Source organism: Podarcis vaucheri, assembly GCF_965113315.1.
Source record: "Podarcis vaucheri genome assembly, chromosome: 6".
Taxonomy (NCBI): domain Eukaryota; kingdom Metazoa; phylum Chordata; class Lepidosauria; order Squamata; family Lacertidae; genus Podarcis; species Podarcis vaucheri.
The window spans coordinates 58,592,401-58,614,773 of record NC_138764.1 but is presented as its reverse complement, the minus strand read 5'-3'; the positions used below and the strand labels follow the sequence as shown (position 1 = coordinate 58,614,773).

Below are 22,373 nucleotides of genomic sequence, written 5' to 3'. Positions count from 1 at the left end.
CGGGTTGCGAGGACTACGTTTCCCGTGGTGCGCGGAGCGCGGGGCGCCTGCGCACTGGGCCGCGGCCAGCGGGGAGGGCTGCGCGTTCCCGTGCGGTGATGGCGGTGCGTGGACGCGCGGCGGTGGTAGCAGCAGCAGCAATGGCTGCTGTGGATCGGCGGCTGCCGAATCTCGATGACTTCGCGGGGCAGAGCTGGAGCGCCTGGGTGGAGAGGGCCGGGCCGCCCGCTGCCGAGACAGGTGAGCGCGCCCGCCCTGCCCGCGGGCCCGGAGGCGGCGGCAGGCGGCGGGGAGCAGGGGACCCTCCGTCGCCGTTTCTGCTGCCGCCGCCGCCGCCGTCGAGCTTCCTCCCTCCCTCGCCTCCCCTCCTCCTCCCGCGCCCCCTCCCTCACCCCTCCCGCCCCAAACAAAGGAGCCGCCGGGTCCTAGCGCCGCCTCGCTTCCCGCCCGGTGGAGCCTGCCTTCCTTTTCCTGCCGCTTCGACCGGGTTTCCTAGGATCTCTCGATCCCCCTAATGGGATCCCCTCTCCCCCAGCCTGATTTCACCAGGGGCATGCTGTGATCAAGGCAGGATCTTTGTCCCACGCGTTTCCCAGCTCCTTATGTGCTTCTCGTTCCTACTTTGATCCCTTATTACACGAGCATGGCTTTTTGTGTGTGTTTTTTTTAAAGCCATATTCGCAAGATTCCCCGGACTTTTGATCTCTTCTGTCATCGAGCCCACGATTGTCTCCGAAACATGCTATGTAAAGGCTGCGTGACTTGTCTGTTTATAATTTATTTATTAAATAGTGATCTCACCAGGTTTCCTAACATTTGCGCCTTGACTTTCGTGCACCTCGAGCCCTCATGTCGACTGCTTCCATTTCACCTGGGCATTCTTTCTTCCTGATCTCCACATATTCACTTTTTCTGTTTCCCCCCAAATAATACGCACTCTTGAGGTGCCACTGGAACACTTGTGGGCAGCAAGCGTTCTTGATCTTCTGTGACTCCCTGGATAGTATGGGTCTTGGTCATCTTCTAGGTGACCCCTGACCACTTTTCTTTTTCTCGTCCTCCCCCCTTTTTAACCACATTTTCCCCACCGGTCTTGATCTTTAAATCCCGTTACAGTTTTCCTCAACTGATTCCTTTCAAAGTGCTTTCAGCAACCCACCGTTTGCTGTTCTCCCCCAGCTGTGCTGCATTTCTGGATTTCCTCTTGTTGAAGTTGTTCCATTTCCATTAGGATCTGTGCCTAGGCCTTTGAAACTGGTCCCCGCCCATCCATCTGCTTTGCCTTCCTTATATCTTCTCTTCTGCCTTTTACATGAAGCTCTTTTTTGTTTTGCACTGTTGACCTGGCCACTCAGTTTACCACTCGCTAGGATTTCCCCTTTTCTCTTGAAAAACTGCACATCCTCCTCCCTGACATCCTGATTTGGCATCCCTATGCTCCTCCCCCCCCCCCTTCTGTCTTGTCCCTTGCTCTGTTGCCCTCCTTTAATAAGGGGGTGGTAGTATATCTGTATGAAAATGGTGGATGGATGGATTGGCCCCTTGTGATTTTTGTCCTTGGAATCCTAGAAACCGCTCGGGAGCACCTCCCTAGAATGTTTGACTTTCTCAAGTGCAGCCTGATGGCAGACTCTAGAAGGGGCGGTGAGACTCAACGGAGCTGTCCCTGGTGATGCTTTTTATATTGTTGAGCTTCTCCCATCCCCCTCCATTATCTTCCCTTTGCACTTGATATAGTTAGTGCTTCGTATGTTTCCTCATCTACTTCCAGCTCCAACAGAGTTTACATAATGACTCCTGTGTTTTCAGGGATTTAAGAAGCAGGTTGTAAATTGTCCTTTGCAGACAGCTTCCTGTTGCTGTCTGAATGGATTGTTTTTATTTATTTATTGCTAATAGATATGGAATGGTAAGGATTTCGTAGATGGGGGGAGAGCTTGCTTAGTTTCCACCTTTTGCCCCCACCCTGTCTCTTGACAGGTTGTGGTATGGGATTAATTGTATGTGCGTTTTAATTCAGTTAGGGTTTTTTTCTGTTTTTTTTTTTTTTTTAAAGAGAGAGGGAGATTAATGTTCTTGGTGTCAATGCAATTTTTAAAATAAAAAAACGCACAGCTATTTTGGATTTCCGTTTTGTATTTTGATGCTGAAACAGTTGATGCATTGTAACAGGTACATCTTGTCTTTGTGAGGGCACCATGTGGTGTGAAATCTATTAAATGCAAGTGGAGTATCATGTCATGGTTAAAGCACAGGAGTCAGGACTTTGGGGACCAGCTCTGCTACTTGCTTTCACACTGTTAATTTGGAGACAAATCAGCCCCTTGTGCCAGATCCCTCCCCACAATTGGTAGTATTTGATCTGCATCGCAAGGAGTTTGCAGGCATTTCATGAATGTCTGTGAGCTTCAGGTCGATGCACAGACAGAAGGAGTTACGGCAGCCCTCCAGATTTTTGCCCTCCAGATTTTTGGCCTACAACTCCCATCAGCCCCAGACTACACAGGGAGTTGTAGTCCAAAAATGTGGAGGGTACCAGGTTGGTGAAAGCTGAATGGGGGGGGGGGGACATTAGTTCTGAATCCCATGTGTTTGATTTCTTATATGCATGTTGGGATTAGGTTACAAACCACATCATTCTAGGCATTTGCTTACACACACAAACACAGCATAATAAGAAAATGGTTCTGCTATAATGAAAAGCTTGTCAGCATTAACATGTTTCCAGGGAAATATCACTGATGTTGTGATCGAAACTATAATATAATTTGGCATTGGCAAGGATTTGGCTTCCGGAACTGAAAACCAGGGGTATCTCTTTAACTCGGAATTTGGTGATTCCGTTTCAAAGTCCATCTTGGGGTGTCTTTCTTTGAAGCTTTGTGTTCCCAACTAGCAGAGCAGAAAAGCTCATGTGAAAGGTATATGGAATAGAAAGAGCTGTCTCTCATCCCCTGTCATGCAAGTATGCCCCCTTTCTGCGTGCATATACACCTGGGCATGTACAGAATTCTGGTGGGCCGTGGATATTTGAATGCCACCCTTTGAAATGGGAAAACAAGAGTTTGTAAAGCAGCTAGTCTCAATTGGAGTTGAGAGAGCCACATTTCTACCCTGCACATTGTATTTTGGAAAGGAGTCAGGGGATGGTGCTGTGTGCTTGTCATTGTCTTCCAAACACCTCTTGATTGATACGGATTGGCAGAGCAGTCCTGCTGAAGCAGCAGGCAGTGGAGTCTGAGACTCAGCAAGTCCACTACTGTATGTTTGCAGAAGCCCTGGAACATCTGCCATGTTAGCTGAACTGATTCTTAGGGATCCTTGTTCTCTTGGCAACTTTTAAGACCTGGAGTTTTAGGGCAAATGGAAATGATTGTTCTTAATCTGCTCCCCTATGAAACTCATTGAGTGACCTTGGGCACGTTGCATGCTTGGCCTAACCTTTTTTCGCAGGGCTGTTGTGAGTATAAAATAGAATACCCCTGCAAATACCTCCTCAAAGCCTGTATACATGTATAGTAAAAAATTTCAAAGAGGGGTCAGGACCGTGCATGCTATGTTTATTCTTATGGGGTTTCGAAGAGGGGAAATCCTGATCTACAGATTTACTGGTCCTAGTGTCCTGTCTGCTGAGGCTTGCAGATGGATCTTCTCTGTTCTGGGTCACAATGTGACCTACATAACACTACATGACAAGTTTGAGGAAGCTGCAACTGGAATAGATGCTTTTCCTGAGCTCTTTTCAAGCCTATTAAGGCCTGCAGTCCTAAGCATGCTTACTTCCTAGTAAGTCTCATTGCATTCAGGTTGATTTGCTTCTATGTAAGCGTTACTTCGAATCATGTGGTGGTGGGGGGAGGGAGAGAATGATTCATCTTAATGTGTCTAGATGTCATGGGTTCTCAATAGCTTTGTTGGATGATGGATCTGCAAAGGGTTATTAGTGTTGCTGATGGGATTTCTTTTTCTATGTATCTATTAGGGTCTGATGTGGAAGAAAACGGTAGGAATGGGAGCAAGAAGCTGGATGCAATGACCCTCATTAAAGAAGGTAAGAACAGACTTCTTTGAGTCTGACTTGAGTTGTTGAGACCTCTGCCCTGTGTCTGGTGAATGCTTTGCAGAAGAGAGAAGTGCAAGGGCAGCTGGGAGTTCTCTCTCTCTCTCTCTCTCTCTCTCTCTCTCTCTCTGTGTGTGTGTGTCTGGTGTAGCAGTCATTGCATTCTCACACAGCAAGTGACCCTTAGATGAAAGCATCCTGACAAAAGCAGAAGACAACTATCCCTTTTGATAGCTGCATTCGCACACGCCACCAAGGGCTGGCATTCTGGCCCCAAGAGCTAGTCTGGCTATACCTTACTAGAGCTCAAAACCTTGACTGGGTCTTGGAATATGATGGATGAAGTCTCTCGTAGTTCATCAGGAAATTCATACTCTTCCAAGCTTAGACTTGAATACATTGCATCTTCCATGACCTATGAATGAGTCTGTGGACTTTGCCTTGAGTCCTGTCGTGATCCTCTGCAGCCCTGTCCCATACCCAACATTTAGTTATAGGGATTTAGCAAGTGTTTCGGGATAACCGAAAGCTGCGGAACTTTCACATACATGTTTCTTTGCTTTGAGAACCCTTTGCCTCCATGGTTTCTAGCAACATGATGTTAAGAGACGTCCACAACAAAAGGCCCTTGGCTTTCCACCCCTTCCTGCCCACAGCCTCCCTCCTGATCAGCCCATATGACTTAGACCACAGCATGTCACAAAAAGCAGCCAGAGCAATAGCTGCTGATGGACTCATGTCTGTGCCTCACCGGCCAAATTTGTTCCTGAGCTGGAATATCAGCCGTGCTCTGGCCACCAGCAAAACATGCTCACCAGCTCATCACAAAGAAAGGATTCCAGGTGCGACTCCAATATAGTAGGATGGGTGAAGATGTGCTGAGTCTCCCCATTCCACTCTCTTTCTCTCTCTCAATGATTGTTAGGGGGGAAAGACCCTGAGCCACCATCTGTCTACCCTCAATCAAGAGATCAGAAAGTCTCTTCTCTCTGTGTGTGTTTCTCAGACAAGTCTTGGGTGGTGGGGGCAGGGTGGAGATTCAAATGGAAGGTCCTGCTTGCAGCAGAAGGTAAGAAGGGTCTACTTCCCCAAGGATATCAGGTCTTTTGTGGGACCCCTGCATGGTGGCCTGTATTTTTCCTAAATCAAATCGGTCACACTAACTCCCTCCCTGGGCTTTTTCAGCAGAGCCCTTGGAAATGTGAGCTGCCACCTGTCCTCTCCAGCCAGAGTTTCCAGATGAGCTTCTGCTGGGCTTTCGTCCTGCTCTTTTCTGCGCTCACTCTCAGCCCATAGTTAGTTTGAGCCTTGCCCCTCCCCTCCTCTCCCGACAGCTCCCCTCCCCTGCCCTGCTGCCCTCGGTCTTTTTTCATTGCTTCCCAGCCTGTCTGTGTCTCTTTGTTTTCCCCTTTTTCTGCCACCCCAGCTGTGCTAGGAGGTGGGGCTGCCTCCTGACAAAGTTGGAGCGTGTGACGGCCCCATCACCCAAGGATAAGCGATTGTTCTGCTGCCTTTTTGTGTGTGTTTGCTAAAACGCGAGCCCACGTCTCAGGCCTGGGAGAAGTGGGCTGTGCCTGAACCAGCAGGCTGGATGGGGGAGGCTGCCTTGCCCAGTGGCTGTTCTCTGAACTAGACAGCCATTTGCGCAGATAAGTCTTGACATAAGTCACATGTAAAATAATTGTGTATATCTTTGCTTGTGCAGCTCGCTGCCATTGGAGCATTGGGCTGCCAGTCAAGCGGTTCCCCCAGTTCACATCTAGGTGCTGCATTGGCTCCGTAATATACCACATGCTCTGCTCTTATAAGAGCCCAGTATGAAACTCCTTGTATCTGTGCTTGAAGAATCTTGGGGAGGCATCCAAAGAGGGCTTTGTTTGATGGAACAATGGTCTAAGTCTGTATAAAAGCTCCTTCTGGAATTATGAATGGATGACCTGCTTTGCAGTCAGTGTCTCCTTGATCTTTCAATCCTGCATGACAAGCAGCCTGGTACTTATTCCCAGTTTGCAGCTGGGAAAACTGAGGACGGAAGTGTGAGGCATGCTTCGTGCCACCCCACCAGACAGTTGTGGCAGGGGCGCAAACATGTGCCTCTCAGCTCTCTTCCTTTCTAAGCTACCTGGCGGACTTTTCTTCTTGTTCCATCTTTTGTCAGAATTAATGGTGGGGTGTTGTTACCGCTATTATTTGAAGTGTTTCTGAGCCTGAAGAACAGACAAAGTTTCACGGGGCTTCTTCCAGGGTGCTCTCTCATCACTCGCCTCTCTTGTCCTTTCAGACATGTCTATCTTTGGTCACTGCCCAGCTCACGATGAGTTCTACCTGGTGGTGTGTAACCACTGTGGCCAAGTGGTCAAACCTCAAGCCTTTCAGAAGCACTGCGGTAAGCGAAGCAGCCAAAAACTGCCAATTGAATTTCTGTGGCCTCTGGATGGAGAGCTGTGAATTAGGGCTGCTTGCTGCCGCCTCAGGCACCGGCCCAGTGGGTGGTGCCTAGGCTTGAAAGGCCCTTTTCTGTTTTCCTCCTGAAAATGGGGGGCGAGGTGGGGGAAGAGGAAGGTCGTCTTCCCTTGAATTTCTTTTCAACCAGCGAGGAAGCCGCTGCGAGGGCAGCAAGCAGCCCGAGAGACGGAAAGGCAGGATTCTGGTCATGCTAGGGTCGCTTCCGATGTCACAACTTTGCCCTTTGGGGAAAGAATGCGGGGAGGCAGTTAGGAAAGGGTCGTACACACATCAGGTAACACCAGAATGGAGAGACACTTGAGCTGCGGGCAAGAGCCCTAGCTCACAGTTAGAGCATCTGCCTTGCCTGCTGAGCAGGTTCAGTCCCTAGCATCTCCAGGTAGGGCTGTGAGAGTCGCCTACCTGAAATTCCAGGGATCTGCTACCAGTCAGTGTTGACCATTCACAGCTAGATGGGTCTTTGGTTTGACTTGGTATGAGGCGATTTCCTACGTTCCTGTGATGTCCCATCTCGAAAGGAGACGGGCCATAACTGAGTGGCTCAGCTTATGCTTTGGGGAGAACGTCTCAAATTGAACCTCTGGTTGACTCAGCCTTCCCCAACTCGGCGCCCCCTGGATGTTTTAGCATAGCACTCCTATCAGCGGGGGAGCGGGCACAGAAAGGAACCTGTCAAGAGGGCACTGACTTGGGGAAGGCTGCCATAAAGGGTAACAGGTACAGGATCTGGCAAATATATCTCTGCCTGAAAACCATTGCCCTGCAGATGGGTCATTTCTGCTCTAAATGGACCGTTTGTTCCTTCTCTCCTTCATCCCATCCTCCCAACAGACTTCTCTCCCTTCAGCCTTTACACTAGTGACTTAGGCCCAGCCGTTTTCTAGCTGCTTTTCCTCCCAAGTTCTTAAAGCACAACGAAGGAAATCTAACATTAAGCAACCTCCTCTCGCCACCATCTGTGAATGATTTGTCCGTATCCAGACTTTTTCCTTTGGCCTGGTTCCCTGGGGCGGGGGGGGGGGAGCAGTAATCTCGCTGGGATTGTCCAAGGCCATCCGCCTGCCTTTGAAAGGGGTTGTTGAGCAAGAAGTGGGGAGAGCGGAGGGGCTGGAGATGGACTGCTCTAGCGACTCACCCTATGGAGTGGGGGGGGGCAATGTACAGTCTGACCTCCTGCCAAGGAACCTGCAAAGAGGGTAGGCTGGTATTGGTGTCCCAGGGCATGGCTTGAAGGTGCAGGATGCCGCAGCTCTGCTGAAGCCAAGCAGGTCTAGGGCTGGTGAGCACCTGGATGAGGGAACCCTATCCACACCGTCTTGGAATTCCATCATGGGAGAAGAAGCAGGATATAAATGAACTGTGTTTATTTTATTTGCCTCCACAACTTCCCTTGGGCTTTCTGAATGAGGCCTCGAGGAACAGAATAGCAACACATAGATGGTGGTGACAGCTAAGATTAGGCAGATTTCCAGCTGGTCCTGATTGCCCCCTTTTGGACCCTGTGCCTACTTCCTGGTGATTGACCATGATCAGGTTATGGGCCTCCCTAAGTGGGAAATGGCTATATGAGAGAGTAGCTGCTTGGCTGTCTGCTACCCACTATTTGGAGCAGGTCTTGGAAGGATGTATTTTTGGAGCCCGCCTCTCACAGTTCTGTGGTGCAGAAAGGATTAGTTCCAAAATGCATGACTTGGTAAATTGGAGCTAGGAAGCTCTAACTGTGAAGTTCTGGATGTAGCCACTAACTTTGGTTCAGCAAGTTCTCAACAGAAAGGAGAGACGGAGGTGTGGATACAGTTTTCTAATAACAGTATGGGGCTTCTGGAGCATTGCCCATGAAACCTTAAGGGGATCACAAATTTGGCACTGAGCACCATTTGAATAGTCAACCTCCAAATTTCGTATTAGAATAAAATCCATAAATTGGGTGCTTTTGCTTCCCATTTCTGTACTCCAGGCCAGTACTTGCCATTTGCAGTATGATGGCTGCCATCCAGATTCCCGCATTGGCTAGTTGATTGCAGTATTTTCAGTAACAGCATCTTAATTCCCACCTAGAGAGACGACATGGACCTCCCAGCAAGCTCTATGGCCGGGTGCAGACCTCTTCAAATTTACAAAAGTGCCATGCGGTCAATGGGCGGTCCCTTGCCAGTGGAGGTCACGGATCCAGCAAGTCCTGGCGGGAGAGGTCCCAGGGCTCCTTCAGTCAAGCCCAGCACACGCCTGAGAGGACAGACAAGATGTCAAAGGACAACCTCTGGTAAGGAGGGGTTGGGTTTGTTGGCAGGGGACCTTTCTGAGCTTTAGGATACAGAGCACAGCCCAACCAATTCTTCTTGTATGGAATCTCACTCCATTGCTTTTGGGGGAAGCATCCCAGCGCTGTGCTTACTGGGGTGACTGGGGGAGAGGTATTGGAGAAATTGCGCCCTTCAGAATGGCAGGTGCAACCTGGTGTAATTCTCCATTTTGTAAGATGGTACGGGGAATCTACATGCAGCTCTAGGGATACTAAAGTTTTATTATCTAGGGATGCTAAAGTTTTACTTTTTGTTCTTTGTATAAAAAGATAAGGGCTAAATTAACCTCTAGACCTGTGAAGCTAGAAGTAGTTTTTAATGGGTCTGAATGAATTCTATTACTGAGGTTATTTTTGGGGAGTGTTTTTATGGATTTTGATAAGTTTCATCTGGTTATTTTATTTATTTGTTTGTATTAAAATGCCTTTTAACAGTTACAACTTCACTAAAAATTGCAACAATAAATAACAAATTCAACAAAAAAGAATCTGAAAAGCAAGAGAAGGGATATAATCTGTTTCCCCCGATTTGATGTCCCCTTGATGGTTTTAGTCACTTTTAGTGACTCTAGGTTTGTTGTGGAAAGCAAGGCAGAATTAAGCAAACTAGTTAAGTTTATTATAGGGTTGGGTCTTGCTACTGAGGGAACTGCAGTCCATTTCTAGAGACTCATGAGGTCAGATGGCCACCACAGTGGAGTAATCCTGGTTTAAAGGCTGCACTAAAGTTGAAAGGAGCCCCCTTCAATGCCCACTACTGGGGCATCCTTGCCGATGTGAGTGGAATAACAACAACAACAACAACAACAATAAATTTTATTTATATCCCGCCCTCCCCAGCCAAAGCCGGGCTCAGGGCGGCTAACAACAATAAAACAGTACAAAAGTACAGCATAAACAACACTCTAAAATCATTCATTATAAAATTAATTAATTCAAGCCACTGGCAACCATTGGGCCAGAGCTCCGCGAAGATTGCCGAGGGAGGGAGTCAGGCTGTGCCCTGGCCAAAGGCCTGGTGGAACAGCTCTGTCTTGCAGGCCCTGCGGAAAGATGTCAAGTCCCACAGGGCCCTGGTCTCTTGTGACAGAGTGTTCCACCAGATCGGAGCCACAGCCGAAAAAGCCCTGGCTCTAGTTGAGGCCAGCCTAACCTCTCTGTGGCCTGGGACCTTCAAGATGTTTTTATTTGAAGACCGTAAGTTTCTCTGTGGGGCATACCAGGAAGATGATCTGAAGGCACTTCAGAGTTTGCTTTCTTCATCTTGGTCTGTTGCTGATGGCCAGACACATTGTTGTTGCAGGACACTGGGAAGACCTGTGAGATTTGGCTGTTGGTGCCTTCCAAGATTCATGTGGTACCGATGTGGAAACTGCACCTGCTCTTTTCTTGTCTTTGCCTCTCCTTTTATTCACTCTGTCTGTTTGGCTGGCATCTTAAGGCTCCAGTTTTCATGTTTGGAGCATCAGCCCAGCTTCTTCTAATGTTCCTCCAGACACTGTGTTAGTAGTGTAGCTAGAACCCAAAACAATGAAGACGTAAGAGTGTCACCTTGGTCAACTGAAGTGGGAGATGATCAATTTTTCCGATGTTTCTGACTTGTGGCTCTGCTTTGCTCTCTTCCAGTTTGTTTGTGCCTGTTGTGAACCTAGAGAAGATCTCCAGCCTTCCAAAGTCAGACAGCGATGGGATCAAGGCCCCCCCAAAGCTTTCTGACTCTGCCACCCCTAGACAGTCTTCTGCCAGCTCAAAAGAGACGCTGGGCAAGCCCTCCTTAGTGGCGTCACCGAAAGAACCCCTGACGTCAGCCAAGGCCAGTGGCAACTCCATCATACCCACTGACGGCTTGAGCAGGAAAATGGAGAATGCTCCTGTCTTGGGAGAGAAAGAGACTGGTGCTGTGAAATCTCTGAAGAAGATGCCGCGTGAGTACCGTAGTGTCCTGTATCTGGAGGCAACATAGCACCTAGTCAAGGCATTGGGGGTTCCTTCCTGTATTCCATTTCACAGCAGAGCAGGCCTGGCTTCTGATGTCGCCAAACTGTTTGGTAGCATTTCTGCACACGACATTATCTCCAAATTTCCCAAATTCTGGAAGAGTGGGCATCAAAGGGAATACTGCCTGGGCATGCCACACCCCAAAATCCAGGTTCTTCCGAGCTTCCGCCATCTTTTTTTTCTTCTCATGACCCCAAAGTATTTGTCTTCTCAGGACAATAAATGCTGAATAAGAAGAGAGCCACCCACATCGAAGACAGAGCTCCTCACAGGATGCCCATAAAATAAAATTAAAAAGCAGCAGGAAAAGAAATATTATTGGACAAATAACCTGTTTGTGCTATTCTGACAGCAGGTGTCAAGAGTTCCTTGAAATATGGAGTTTTTGAATAAGGGCTTCCTTGAATGATGAGAGGGAAGCTGAGGCACTGGAAGGGGGAAGGCATAAAACCAGGCCTCAATAAACATAGGAGGGGGTGCAGGATGAGTGTCTTGTCTTCTGTTTTCCCGTCTGCATCTTAATTCTGTGTTTTGCTCCCACAGGGAAAGAATGTGACCTAAACAGGCAGTGTGGGGTGGTGAACCCCGAAACCAAGAAGGTTTGCACTCGGTTACTGACCTGCAAGGTATGATGCTTCATGTGATGAAATTGGCGTGAAATGGGGGCAAAAGAGGAGTTCAGCATAAGAAAGAGTTTTGACCAGCCTTTGCTCCCCCCCCCCCCCCCGCAATTGGGCCTGTTCCTTTGCCTGACAAAGGCGCCTTTCCATTTGCTAAATCTGGAAATTTGGAAGGCAAAAGGTTGTCCATGCTCAGAAAGGCATCACCTGTTCAGTGGTAGAAAGAGGCCCCTTCTGTGTGTGTGCTTCGTAGTGTTCCCCTCCCTGGTCAACACACCTTGCTGGAGTGCCCGTGGTCAGGGGTGGAGGAAGGGGGTGCGGTGGGGGCGGTTCACCCCGGGTGTCACCACTCAGAGGGGTGACAAAATGCGGGTGGCACTCACCGTGGGGCCTGCAGGTTCCTCGCTGCCCCAAACTGTCCGCCCGCCACCTCTCCCTCAGCTGTCGGGCGGCTGAGTGGGAGGAGACAGGCAGACTCCTCAGAGGCCCCGCGGAGCTTCCTGCCCCAGCTCGCCTCGCCCCGTGGGCGGCTGGCCCCGTCCCTTGGCACAGGGCACATGCACCGCCCCAGGCGCCCGATCAGCTTGCTCCACCACTGCCTGTGGTTTTCCAAAGTAGAGAGGCCTTTCTGCATAGCCCGTCCCCTGCTGCAAGCATAGCTTCAGTTCTGGGTGTTGATGTTCATCAAGTTGTTGGGCTGTGGCTCCCACCATAATGGACCATTGGCCATGCTGGCTGGAGCTGATGGGAGTTGCAGTTCAAGAACATCTGGAGGGCACAAAGTTGGCTGCCCTGGATCTGCCAGCTTTATTCAGGTTCCTGAGCCCTATTGGCTGCCTACCTCCTCTTAAGACTGTTGTGAGTTACTGGAAGCAAGTGGCCAATGAAGGAATTCTGCATTTGCAAGAAGGCTAGTATGTGCTGTGATACGGCTTACCTGTTGCTGCACCGTCAACATCAGTCTGCCAACACAGATGCCTGCTTTGTGGCTTTGTGTCTGGCTGCTGTCAGGCATAGGAGCAAGACTAGGTTCTAAAAGAAAAAAAGAAGAAGTGGTCACCCTATCAAGTGGAAGCTCCTGACTCTCACTGGCAGGTGTGGGGAACCTTTGCCAGATATTTCTGAACTACAATTCCCATCATCCCTGGCCATTGACCATGCTTGCTAGGGCTTGCTAGGGCTGATGGGAACTGTAGTTCAGCAGTGTCCCAACACCTGCTCTGTAGAAAAGTTCAAGTGGAAAATACTTTGCTATAAACCCAGGGATAGGGAATCTATGGCCCTTTAGCTATTGCTGGACTTCAGCTCCCTTCATCCCTGGCCATTGGCTGTGTTGTCTGAGGCTAATGGGAGTTGGAGTCTGGAGGATGCAAGGTTGGGGAAGAGTCACCTAGGGCATAATCTGCTGGAAAGCTCTTAAATAAATGGGAGCTGTGCCAGAGCACTGAGGATGGTCTTGCTCAGCTCCTGTACATTGCAATAAAGCGTGCTCAGGAGAATTTCCCCTGGGGGAATTGTGCCTCTCATCTCTCTCTGGAAGGCATTCAGGTATCATATATAGGTGGGAAACTTTGTACAGTGGTGCCTCGCAAGACGAAATTAATCCATTCTGCGAGTCTCTTCGTCTAGCGGTTTTTTCGTCTTGCGAAGCAACCCTATTAGCGGATTAGCGCTATTAGCGGTTTAGCGGCTATTAAAGGCTTAGCGGCTATTAAAGGCTTAGCGGCTATTAAAGGCTTAGTGGATTAGCGGCTAAAAGGCGGATTAGCGGATTAGAAAAGGGGGGGAAGCAAAAAAAAAATCGGAACACTCGCAAGACGTTTTCGTCTTGCAAAGCAAGCCCATAGGGAAAATCGTCTTGTGAAGCAGCTCAAAAACGGAAAACCCTTTCGTCTAGCGGGTTTTCCGTCTTGCGGGGCACCATTGTAGCTTCAAGTTAACTTGTTTGAGGTAGTCTTAAGGCTCCATATAGACAGCTTTGTATTCTCACAGCCAGCTACCCAGTGTGAAGAATCGGAACTGGGGTTTCTCTGTTCCAAACATTCAGGACACTTGATTCAGGCAGAGGGGATATTGGGTGGGCAGTTTGAGATACATGCTATAATGAAGCGTTACTAGTAAAATCCAGGCATAGCAGAAGTTGTAGCCAGGACAGCAAAACATAAGCAAGCTAAACACAGTGTGTCAAGTCATCCCCATGACAACACTGGGTAATTTCACAGTGTGCTTTTGCTGCAGCCACTGTAAATAATGTTAACCTTTTTGATGATCAGCTGCCTTCTACCCATAAGTCAGATTTATTCCAGGTGGGCCTGTTTAAAATCCAATTTAATAACTGTATGAGCTCTTGTTTTCTGCCCAGTGGTTCATCCAGCACTTGTCTAAGAGCCAGCCGCTTGGATTTATTGAAATGTTCAGTGGTTGAGAGCACCAGTTTCCCCATTGTAGCACCTTAGTGATCACGTGGGAAATTTCTTATTCGAAAGCCACCCACCATGTGACGGTCTCTCCCATTCCCCGTCAGAGCTTGGCTTCTCATAAAATAGGCTTGGAAATGGACTTCTTCTCTGAGGTTGTTGCTTTTGTCATGCTCTGGTCCAGTGCTATTATTCTAGAAAAAGAGGTGCCAGAACTCACCATGAACACCAGCCTTGTTCTCTTTTCATGGCAAAGGTGCCCACCTGAGACGTGCTGGAACTGAGTTCCGGCAAGTTCCGGCTGAAAAAAGCCCTGTTCTTGTCACACCTCCATAAGCGAATGTCCTGCAGCAGTGGATGTGCTTGTCGCTTGTCAGCTGATGCCTCTAACCATTCTCTGTGCCTCAGATCCATTCTGTCCACCAGCGCCGTGAGGTGCAGGGCCGCGCCAAGGACTTTGACGTCTTAGTGGCCGAGCTGAAGGCCAATGCCAGGAAAGGCGAGTCCCCCAAAGACAAGAGCCCAGTGAGGAAGGAAGCGCCTTCTGAACGACTCTCGCAGGACTCCTCATTACTCTCACAGCCATCGCTGGTCCTGCCCAACGCCTCTCTTTGCCGAATAAAGCAACCCTACTCCCACTGTGCACTTTCCAGGTAAAACAAGGGCAGATAGTGTCCCAGGTAAAGCACGGGAAGGAAGTTGACTGTGTAGTTTTCTAATTAAAGTTGTCTGGGAGATTTTCTGGCTCAACCACAGATGTGGACAGGACTTCAGAAAAGGTGGCACTGTACCACCTTCTGTACCACTGCAAAAGCAGACTCTATCCACAGATATTCAGTATCTACTATATGTTTTGGAAGTGGTTTGTTAGCCATACATTTGGACACTTCTTAAGATATAACTAGTTTTCGTACAATAGTTCCTGTGATCAAGGAGATGATTTTTGTTTGTTTGGATACAGTGGGGTGCCATTTTGAATCCAAATGGCAGACAAAATCTTTCAAAATTGCACTAATTTTGAAGTTTCTTAGAATTCCGTAGCAGCAAGGGTCGTATGGTTGCTAGTCTTAGTAAGGAAGCCAGTAATATTTCTACCACAGATTCAGGGAACTCTCCCCTTGAAGAGGGCTTTAACCTCCTGTGTTGCTTTTAGGTCTAGGGTTTCCTCAGAGAGTGAGCCCGATGACCTGCCTACCACCTCTAGCGAAGTCGACCACGGGCTCTACCCTTTTCCAGCACCCAAGAGCACCGGCCGGGTTTCGAGCGAGGAGAGTGAGGATGACGCAGTGGATGATTCCCGCAAGGTGGACTGCCATTATGCAACGCGGTCGCCACGCCCCCAGGCAGTAAGTGCCAGGCTAAAACTGGTGTGGCTCTGTGAAATGGGTCCTTTACACCTTTGGAGAAAAACGCTTACCCCAAGTCTTGCAAGAAGAATGCCAAGGGGGAGGGAAATGTCAGATGCTTGGACAAATGAAGCTGCTTTTTTACCATGTGAGACCACTGGTCCATCTGACCCAATGACATTTAGTAGAAGTTCTCAAAGGCTCCAAGAAGATGTATTCCTGAGTTCTGAGATCCCTTTAACTGGATACACCAAGGTCTAAGCTCTGTGACCTTACACATGCTAAACAAATCCTCTGCTACTTACCTATGGGTTCAGTCCAGGATTAGGTTCGTTGCTCTTGTTCTGTTGATATCAATGAGACCAGGTGTGAAGGGGTGTGTGTGTGTGGGGCGATGTTTTGCCTTCCTTTGCTCAGGTGATGAAGTGGGCAGAAGAAACAACTCTCTTGGTGTTAGCATCCCATCGCCATTTACAAAAGGTTTCAGAACGTGCCGTTTGCATGATTTAATATTCTTAATGCCTTTTATCCCTGCTTCCATCTCCCCACAACAGTTCTGCACTTTCGGAAGCAGGTTGGTGAGCCCTGGATGTTACGTCTTCAGTCGACGGCTGGATCGGTTCTGCTCTGCACTCAGTTCCATGCTAGAAAGACATCTCAGCTCACACATGTGGAAGTAAGTAATCCTAGGGGGAAGTAGAGAAAATCCTGTGATGAATTATGGCATATTAATGCCCCTTGCAAACAGCTGAAGATGGGCATGTGTGTTGCCCTTGTTTGCACTTAACACTAAGCTATGGCTGATTAAAACTGGGTTTATTAAACCATGGTTTGTTTGATGATGATGATAATAATAATAATAATAATAATAATAATAATAATAATAATAATAATAATTTATTTATATATGATCATCCGAACTCTGCCCAGCAGCTTAACTATTGCTTGTTTACTACCAACATGTCTGAAGCCATGGTTTCTTATTGGCTTATGAACCTTGGTTTGTTTTAGCTATGGCTTGGTGTTACTGTGAACCCTTCTGAACCATGGTTTGTTTCACCACCCCACCTCGGGACGCTATAAAGTCCTCTGAGGCAAAAGCAACTGGAAAACAAACCAAATTTCAGAGAAACAAGTTTGTATGATTGTTTGCGGGTCAACTCCCGATTGCCTCCTGCTATCTTCCCGACACTTGACATTGCTCCTGTTTACCAGGACATAGCAGGGTAGCGGTGAGGTCTAAATATATTTAGAATGGAGGCTACAAAACATAGTGTTTTGATGAGATGTGGTATTTTGTTGGAGTGTGGTCCCCCTCCCCACCTTTGCATGTCTGTCCCATGTGTTTATCCATTTTTCTGTTCTGATAGGCACTTCAGATGCTGTTAGATTCAAACTCCCATTACTTCCTGACCATAGGCCACACAGTCTGGATCGGACAGGAGTTACTGAGTCCAACACCACCTAGAAGTTCCCATCCTTGTGTTCAGAAATCTAATCCCCCTGTTACGGAATCACCTGTCCTAGTTGATTCAGAAATTGAGATCTCCTTCCTTTTATAACCTGCCTTTGCATCAGATTATCAGGCTGGTTCATACTAAAACAACGAAGTAGCCAGTGCGTAAAGCACTAAGAACAGCAACTTTCTAAATCAACATTAAAAAATGGATTGTATTCCAAGGGTTAAAAGGGGGGTTGCTGGCACTTCTGATCCGTGCCGCCTGCCAAGCCCTGTTCGCTCTTGTTCGCAAACCCTGACAATCATCAGGGCTTGCAAAAAGCCACACACAGGGCTTTGAAGCCACAACAACCAGCCAACTGTCGGGGCTTCAAAGCAGCTCGCGCAGTCTGCTTATGCCTGTCTCGTTTTAATTTCAAACCACGCAGGTGAAAATGGGTCACCTGCCATTACCGAGGTGTCAGGTGACTGACAGACGGGTGGCCCCATGGGTGTAGGGGTGAGGGAGATAAGGGTCCAGCCCATTCCTGCATCCTGTTTACATGGGCATTATTTAGAGATGCAGCAACATAGGGTCCTGCCTTATACAGAGGCAGAATCCTGGGATGATCTCGCTTGGTATCGCACTCTGCGCTGATGGGCTGCCTTAGTCCTTCGGGGTTTCAGGCAGGGCTGTTTCCTAGATGGCAAGGATTGGACCTGGGACCATGCAGACCATGGTGTCTGCCACTGAGCTTCAATGGCCCTTTCTCTCGGGCTTTAGAGCTACAGCAAAAGAGCACTCAGTCTCTTCAGAGGCTTTTTTTGAACCATTCACTATCACCCACGCTCAGGGTTTGTTTGTCCTGGTAGTGGAGGAACGATTTGCCTGAGGTTTGTCACCCTTGGCAAATGTTCATCCGTCTCCCAGCTGCATTCCACATGGGACTTGCTGGAGCAGTAGAAGTGACAGATTGGGTGTTTGCATTTCCTGCATTTTTCCCATTCCTTATCTCTTCGGCAGAAGTGGTGCCTAGAGAAGGGACATCTGGACCCTTGGCAATAGCTTAACGACTGCATTCGTATCCCCCTCCTTTTTCTCCGAGGAGTTCAAATGAGAAACAACAGCATGCTTCTTGTGTGGTTGGCGGGGGGGGGGATGGGAATGTAGAAAGCCTTTCCCCCCCCCCCGCCCAGCCAGATCCTATGTTACTTTACTAAAAAGGGAGCCCCACTGTGCTCACTGTGACTTGCTCCAAAATAAGTGAGCCTAGGCTTGCAGCTGAACTCCACGTTTGACATCCCTCCCCCTGCAAATGGACGTAAAATGTGGATGTGCTTTTAAGCACCTAATAAGCACCCGTGTAAAAAAGAGCAGCGCATGCAATTATGTTCCCAGTCCACAGCTTTGCCATCAATCACTCTGCACACGGTTGCCGAGCGAAGCATTGCGTTCCTCCGGCTGACCTCGTCGTGGTGGTTTTTTTGTCGGGGCTTTTGGTCCCCCTCGTCTCCAGTAGGTGGCGCTGGGCTGTCGGGTTTGACGCCGCCGCATCCTTTATGGATGGCTGCACTCATCTGAACAAAGGGAAAACAAGCACCCAGGTTCTGGCGAAGGGGAAAGAGGAGGGTGGGTGGTGGCTGCCTGCGTGCGCCTGGGTGCGTGTGTTTGCAGGTGTCGACGTCAGGGGTTTAGAACGGGATAGCAACCCAAGCCAAAGAGGGAGGCTTTGTATTTGAGAGCGGCAGGGTGCGACGTCATATCTGGAACCTGAAAAAACAAGGGAGCCCATGAGGATTCTGGTTTTACGATCCAGCATGAAGGGCAAAGGGAACAAGAGCTGAGGGTTGGAGGGGTTTTTCCAAAGTCAGGTCTTCTTAACTCTCTCTCTCTCCCCCCCCCCCGCCTTTTTATTGGCCCAACCAGAAGGATCCCTCCCGCTGCTGACCATCCAATTCTGTCCACACCACCCCCTGTTCTTCTGGGCTTCTCCACATCCAGCACTTCTCAGAACTGCAGCTCCTCCCTGGTGTGCAGCCTCCCCCACAGCCTCCCGGGCAGAACCTCGGTGTCTTGCGCGGCTTCAGCCACCGTGGCCTCCAGGGACAGCCGCAGCCACCACAGCATGAACTATGCAGTGGGGTCACCCCACGCTGCAGCCGCCTGCAGCCAGTCGGACTGCATGGGCGGGAGCCAGTCCATCACCTCCCCACTCCCGGCCAACACCCCTTCGCCGTCCTTCAGCAAGTTGCCTTTGACCAAGGCCAGCAAGTCCTCCAAAGCCAAGGAGGCGGCAGCTGGCAGCGCGGAGCCAGAGGCCTTGGCCCGGAAACGCAAGCAGTCTCCCGGGGCCCCCGCTAGCCCTCCGTACAAACAGACCTGTTTCCTCGATCTGGGCAAGAGCAAGGCAGCTGGCTGCCAGGTCTCCCACCCGCCCGCCAAGGCCAAGCCATCCATGATCTCCTCCTCCTCAACTCTTTCCCTGAATGGAACCGTCTCGGCCGGAGCCAGGATTAAGAGGGTCAGCCATCTGGACTGCAGGGCTCCCGGCCACGTCCCAGTCAAAGCGTCGCAGCTGGAGAACCGGGCCTCCTCACTGAATGGGCCAAAGGCACTGCAAGCCAACTGCATCTCGGATGAGGAGGCCAAGCGACGCAAGAATACAGCCACCTACTGTAGGCCGATGAAGGCCAGGCACTCCCCCTCCCCCTTGCCTTCCTCTTCCTCCTCTGACTTGGGTGGCTCTGTCCGAAGGAAGAAGCCAGTTGTCTCCTTGGGATTTGAGGAGAAGCAGAACACAATGAAGGTACGTTCTTTGCACATTCTTCTTCTTCTTCTTCTTCTTCTTCTTCTTCTTCTTCTTCTTCTTCTTCTTCTTCTTCCTTTGTCTCTCAGCTTTTCCACCAAGGAGCTCAACATAGTTCTCCCCCTCCTCATTTCATGCCCACAAGAACCCTCAGAGGTAGGTTAGGCTGAGAGACAGTGACCGACCCAAGATCAGTGAGTTTCATAACTGAGTGGGGGATTTGAACCCTGGTCTCTGAGGCCCCAGTCCGACACTCTAACCACCACCCCACACTGGATCTTCTGCCTCCAAAGGATTGTGTCGGCTGCCTTTTCTCCCTCGCCAGAGTTTTGACACAAAGTCTGCACACTTGTGTTTACTGCTGCAAGGTTGACTGCTTCATAACTCCATGACATGGCATATAATGGTCCCCAGAAGCTAATAAATTTATAGCAACACACGCACCAACTCTGTTGTAGTCCATATGATAAGTTTTGGGTAGTGTTCAAGAGAGTGCGTTTAAAATGGTGTTGGGTAAGGAACGTTCAGCAGTGACATTTTGTTTTGTCATGCTCCCTTTTGTAGCTTGTTGGCTAACATCCTCCTTATGGGGTCTGTGGCAGATAGTTTGAAGGAAATGTTGGCCCAGTGTGCAGCCGCTGTGTGGAAAAGTCAAGGTCCTTAGGAAAGGTGTCATAGATACAACAGCCAGTATTGTAACGCTTTTATAAAGATCTATGGTGTGACCACATTTGGGGTGAATGGTGGAATGTTGTATATGTATATACTTGTGGTTGCTTTGATTCAGGTGTGGTGGTGGAACAGGGGGTGAAAAATAAACCATTAAAGGCAGTCTTTCCTATCAGTGAGCTTAAGTTTTGCTTTATTAGATTATATGGCACTTAATAAATTTCTATACCACTGAGTAACAAACCTGTCTCAGCAGTTATCTCATACTTCATTCATTTATTAATACATGCATCTAATATTGCTTCATGGAAACATAATTAAATTTAAATAAATTTGCAATCAGTTAAAAGGCAAATGATTGATTTAGCATTATTTCATTGGTAGACCAGTTCTGATTTTTATCAAAGCCTTAGGAATGAGGCCACTGGTATCCTATGTAAAAAATAAATAAATGCACGGTAAGTGAGTTGATGCTTTTATTCAGCTAATTTGAAATACTAGAAGTATTCAAGTTGCATAGAAGACCTTTTAACTGCTTGGGCAGAGGGTGGAGAAGAGAAATAATATATTAGCTAAGAGTGACACCTTTCCTCCACTTCTTTAGTCTTAAGCAGCTTCCAAGCATGTAGATGCACTGATTTAGCTTTACCTGCTGAATAAATTCTTGCTAAGCTGCAGTTAAAGGACACAGATCTCCTGGGCGGGGGTGGGGAGCGGAGGGAAAGATGGCAACCCCAGCTAGGAGCACTTTTAAGATAAAGGGTAGAAATGTTTAGGAAGGAGATACGATAATTATAATGAGGTTATTTGGGTTTTGCTCAGAGGGACAGTTTCCACGAATTCCCCAAAATGAAACTGTAGTGATGGAGGGAGTACAAAGCAAAGCACGAGAACACAGGAGCCCTGCTGGATCAGACTAAAGGCCGATCTGGTCCAGCGCTCTGTTCTCATAGTAACCAGCCAGATGCCTCTGAGAAGCCCACAGGCAGGTTGTGAGCACACCAGCCTTCTCCTGCGCTTGTTTACCAAGGAGCAGAATTCAGAGGCGTAAGACCTTCAATCCCAGAGGTAGCCCAGAGCTCCGATTCCTAGCAGGCATGGCCAAGGTTGTTGTCCCTGGTATCTAGCAGCTAGCAAGAAATTACCCCTGAAGGCGAAGTTTCCAGTGGACTGAGAACTGTTGATAAGACTATGGATGAAGAACGTGTGGCCTTCCAGATGTTGTTGGACAGCTCCACATCGGCCCAAGCCAGCATGGCCCAGCGGTTGGAGATGATGGGATCTGGAGTCCACCAACATCTGGAGGGCCACACAGTCCCTATCCCTGCTGTTGAAGGGTCACCCTCCATGAATTTGTCTAGCAGGAGGCTGTAGCAGCCTCTGGCCTTTCTAGTTCCCTCAGGCATTGCTCACTTGGCTTTATGCAGCCACGTGGGGAGGAGCTGCTGAGAGATCACTTGCATGCCATTGTGATGCATCTTAAAATGGGACTCCTGCTTTGATTCATTCTTGCAGAACCCTGGATATCACATGGGATGATAGGCATTATCTGCGGAACTGTAATTTCCAAGTTCCTTTATTAGAACCTCAGCACATCTAACCCTGCATCCGCTGCATCAGGCCAAAGGCTCATCTAGTTCAGTATCCTGTTCTCACAGGGGCCAACCAGATGCCTGTGGGAAGCCCACCAACAGGGCCTGAGCACAGCAGTATTCTCTCCACTTGTGATTCCCAGAAACTGGTGCTCGGTGGTGCCCTGTCTTTGACAGTGGAGGGGGGCAACATAGCTCCCATGGTGCCATGCAATCCCATACAAAGCTCTTTCCCCGAATTAATAAAAGGTTGCCATGTCAAATACCCCTCTAATGAAGTTAGAAGCATGGCTGCTGCTCTTTGTGATTTCAGATAGGTGCTGGTTGCAGCCCTGGCTGTAATAGACACTTTGCTGCGAATGGTGCTACATAAACTGTCACCGTCTGCACTGACACCCTCTCTTCTCTCTTCTCTTTTGCAGTCAAAAGCGCATTAACAGCAAGTGCCTGCATTCTGCAGAAGGAGCCAACAGCCTGAGAACTCTGCCCTGGGTCCGACTCAAAGCCTCTTTGCTTTTTTTATAACTTTATAGTATTTTTTTAAAGGAAAAAAACCCTCTAAAATACCTCAAGACTCCTCCTGTTCTTTTCCTGCTTAATTTTTTTTTTCCAAGGGGCTGGGTGGGATGTGAAGGAGGAGAGAGGGAAAACTGAACAC

General features: G+C 48.8%; 1 protein-coding gene across 4 annotated transcripts; it reads left to right on the top strand.

Annotated features, from left to right (window-relative positions):
• The first annotated feature begins 44 nt into the window (after window positions 1-44).
• ATXN7L2 (ataxin 7 like 2) lies at window positions 45-22,272 on the top strand. Of its 4 annotated transcripts, none has more exons than XM_082227072.1 (11): window positions 45-240; window positions 3,983-4,051; window positions 6,342-6,446; window positions 8,585-8,789; window positions 10,455-10,753; window positions 11,370-11,452; window positions 14,272-14,516; window positions 15,017-15,209; window positions 15,764-15,885; window positions 18,575-19,454; window positions 22,138-22,272. In XM_082227072.1, exons 1-11 carry the CDS (start codon window positions 99-101, stop codon window positions 22,150-22,152), a joined length of 2,358 nt encoding a protein of 785 aa, XP_082083198.1. In that variant the 5' UTR covers window positions 45-98; the 3' UTR covers window positions 22,153-22,272. The 4 variants fall into 4 exon arrangements, with proteins under 4 accessions (XP_082083198.1, XP_082083195.1, XP_082083196.1 ...); XM_082227069.1 differs by having other exon boundaries at window positions 51-240; window positions 18,578-19,454; XM_082227070.1 differs by lacking the exon at window positions 45-240 and adding an exon at window positions 465-604.
• The last annotated feature ends 101 nt before the right edge of the window (window positions 22,273-22,373 follow it).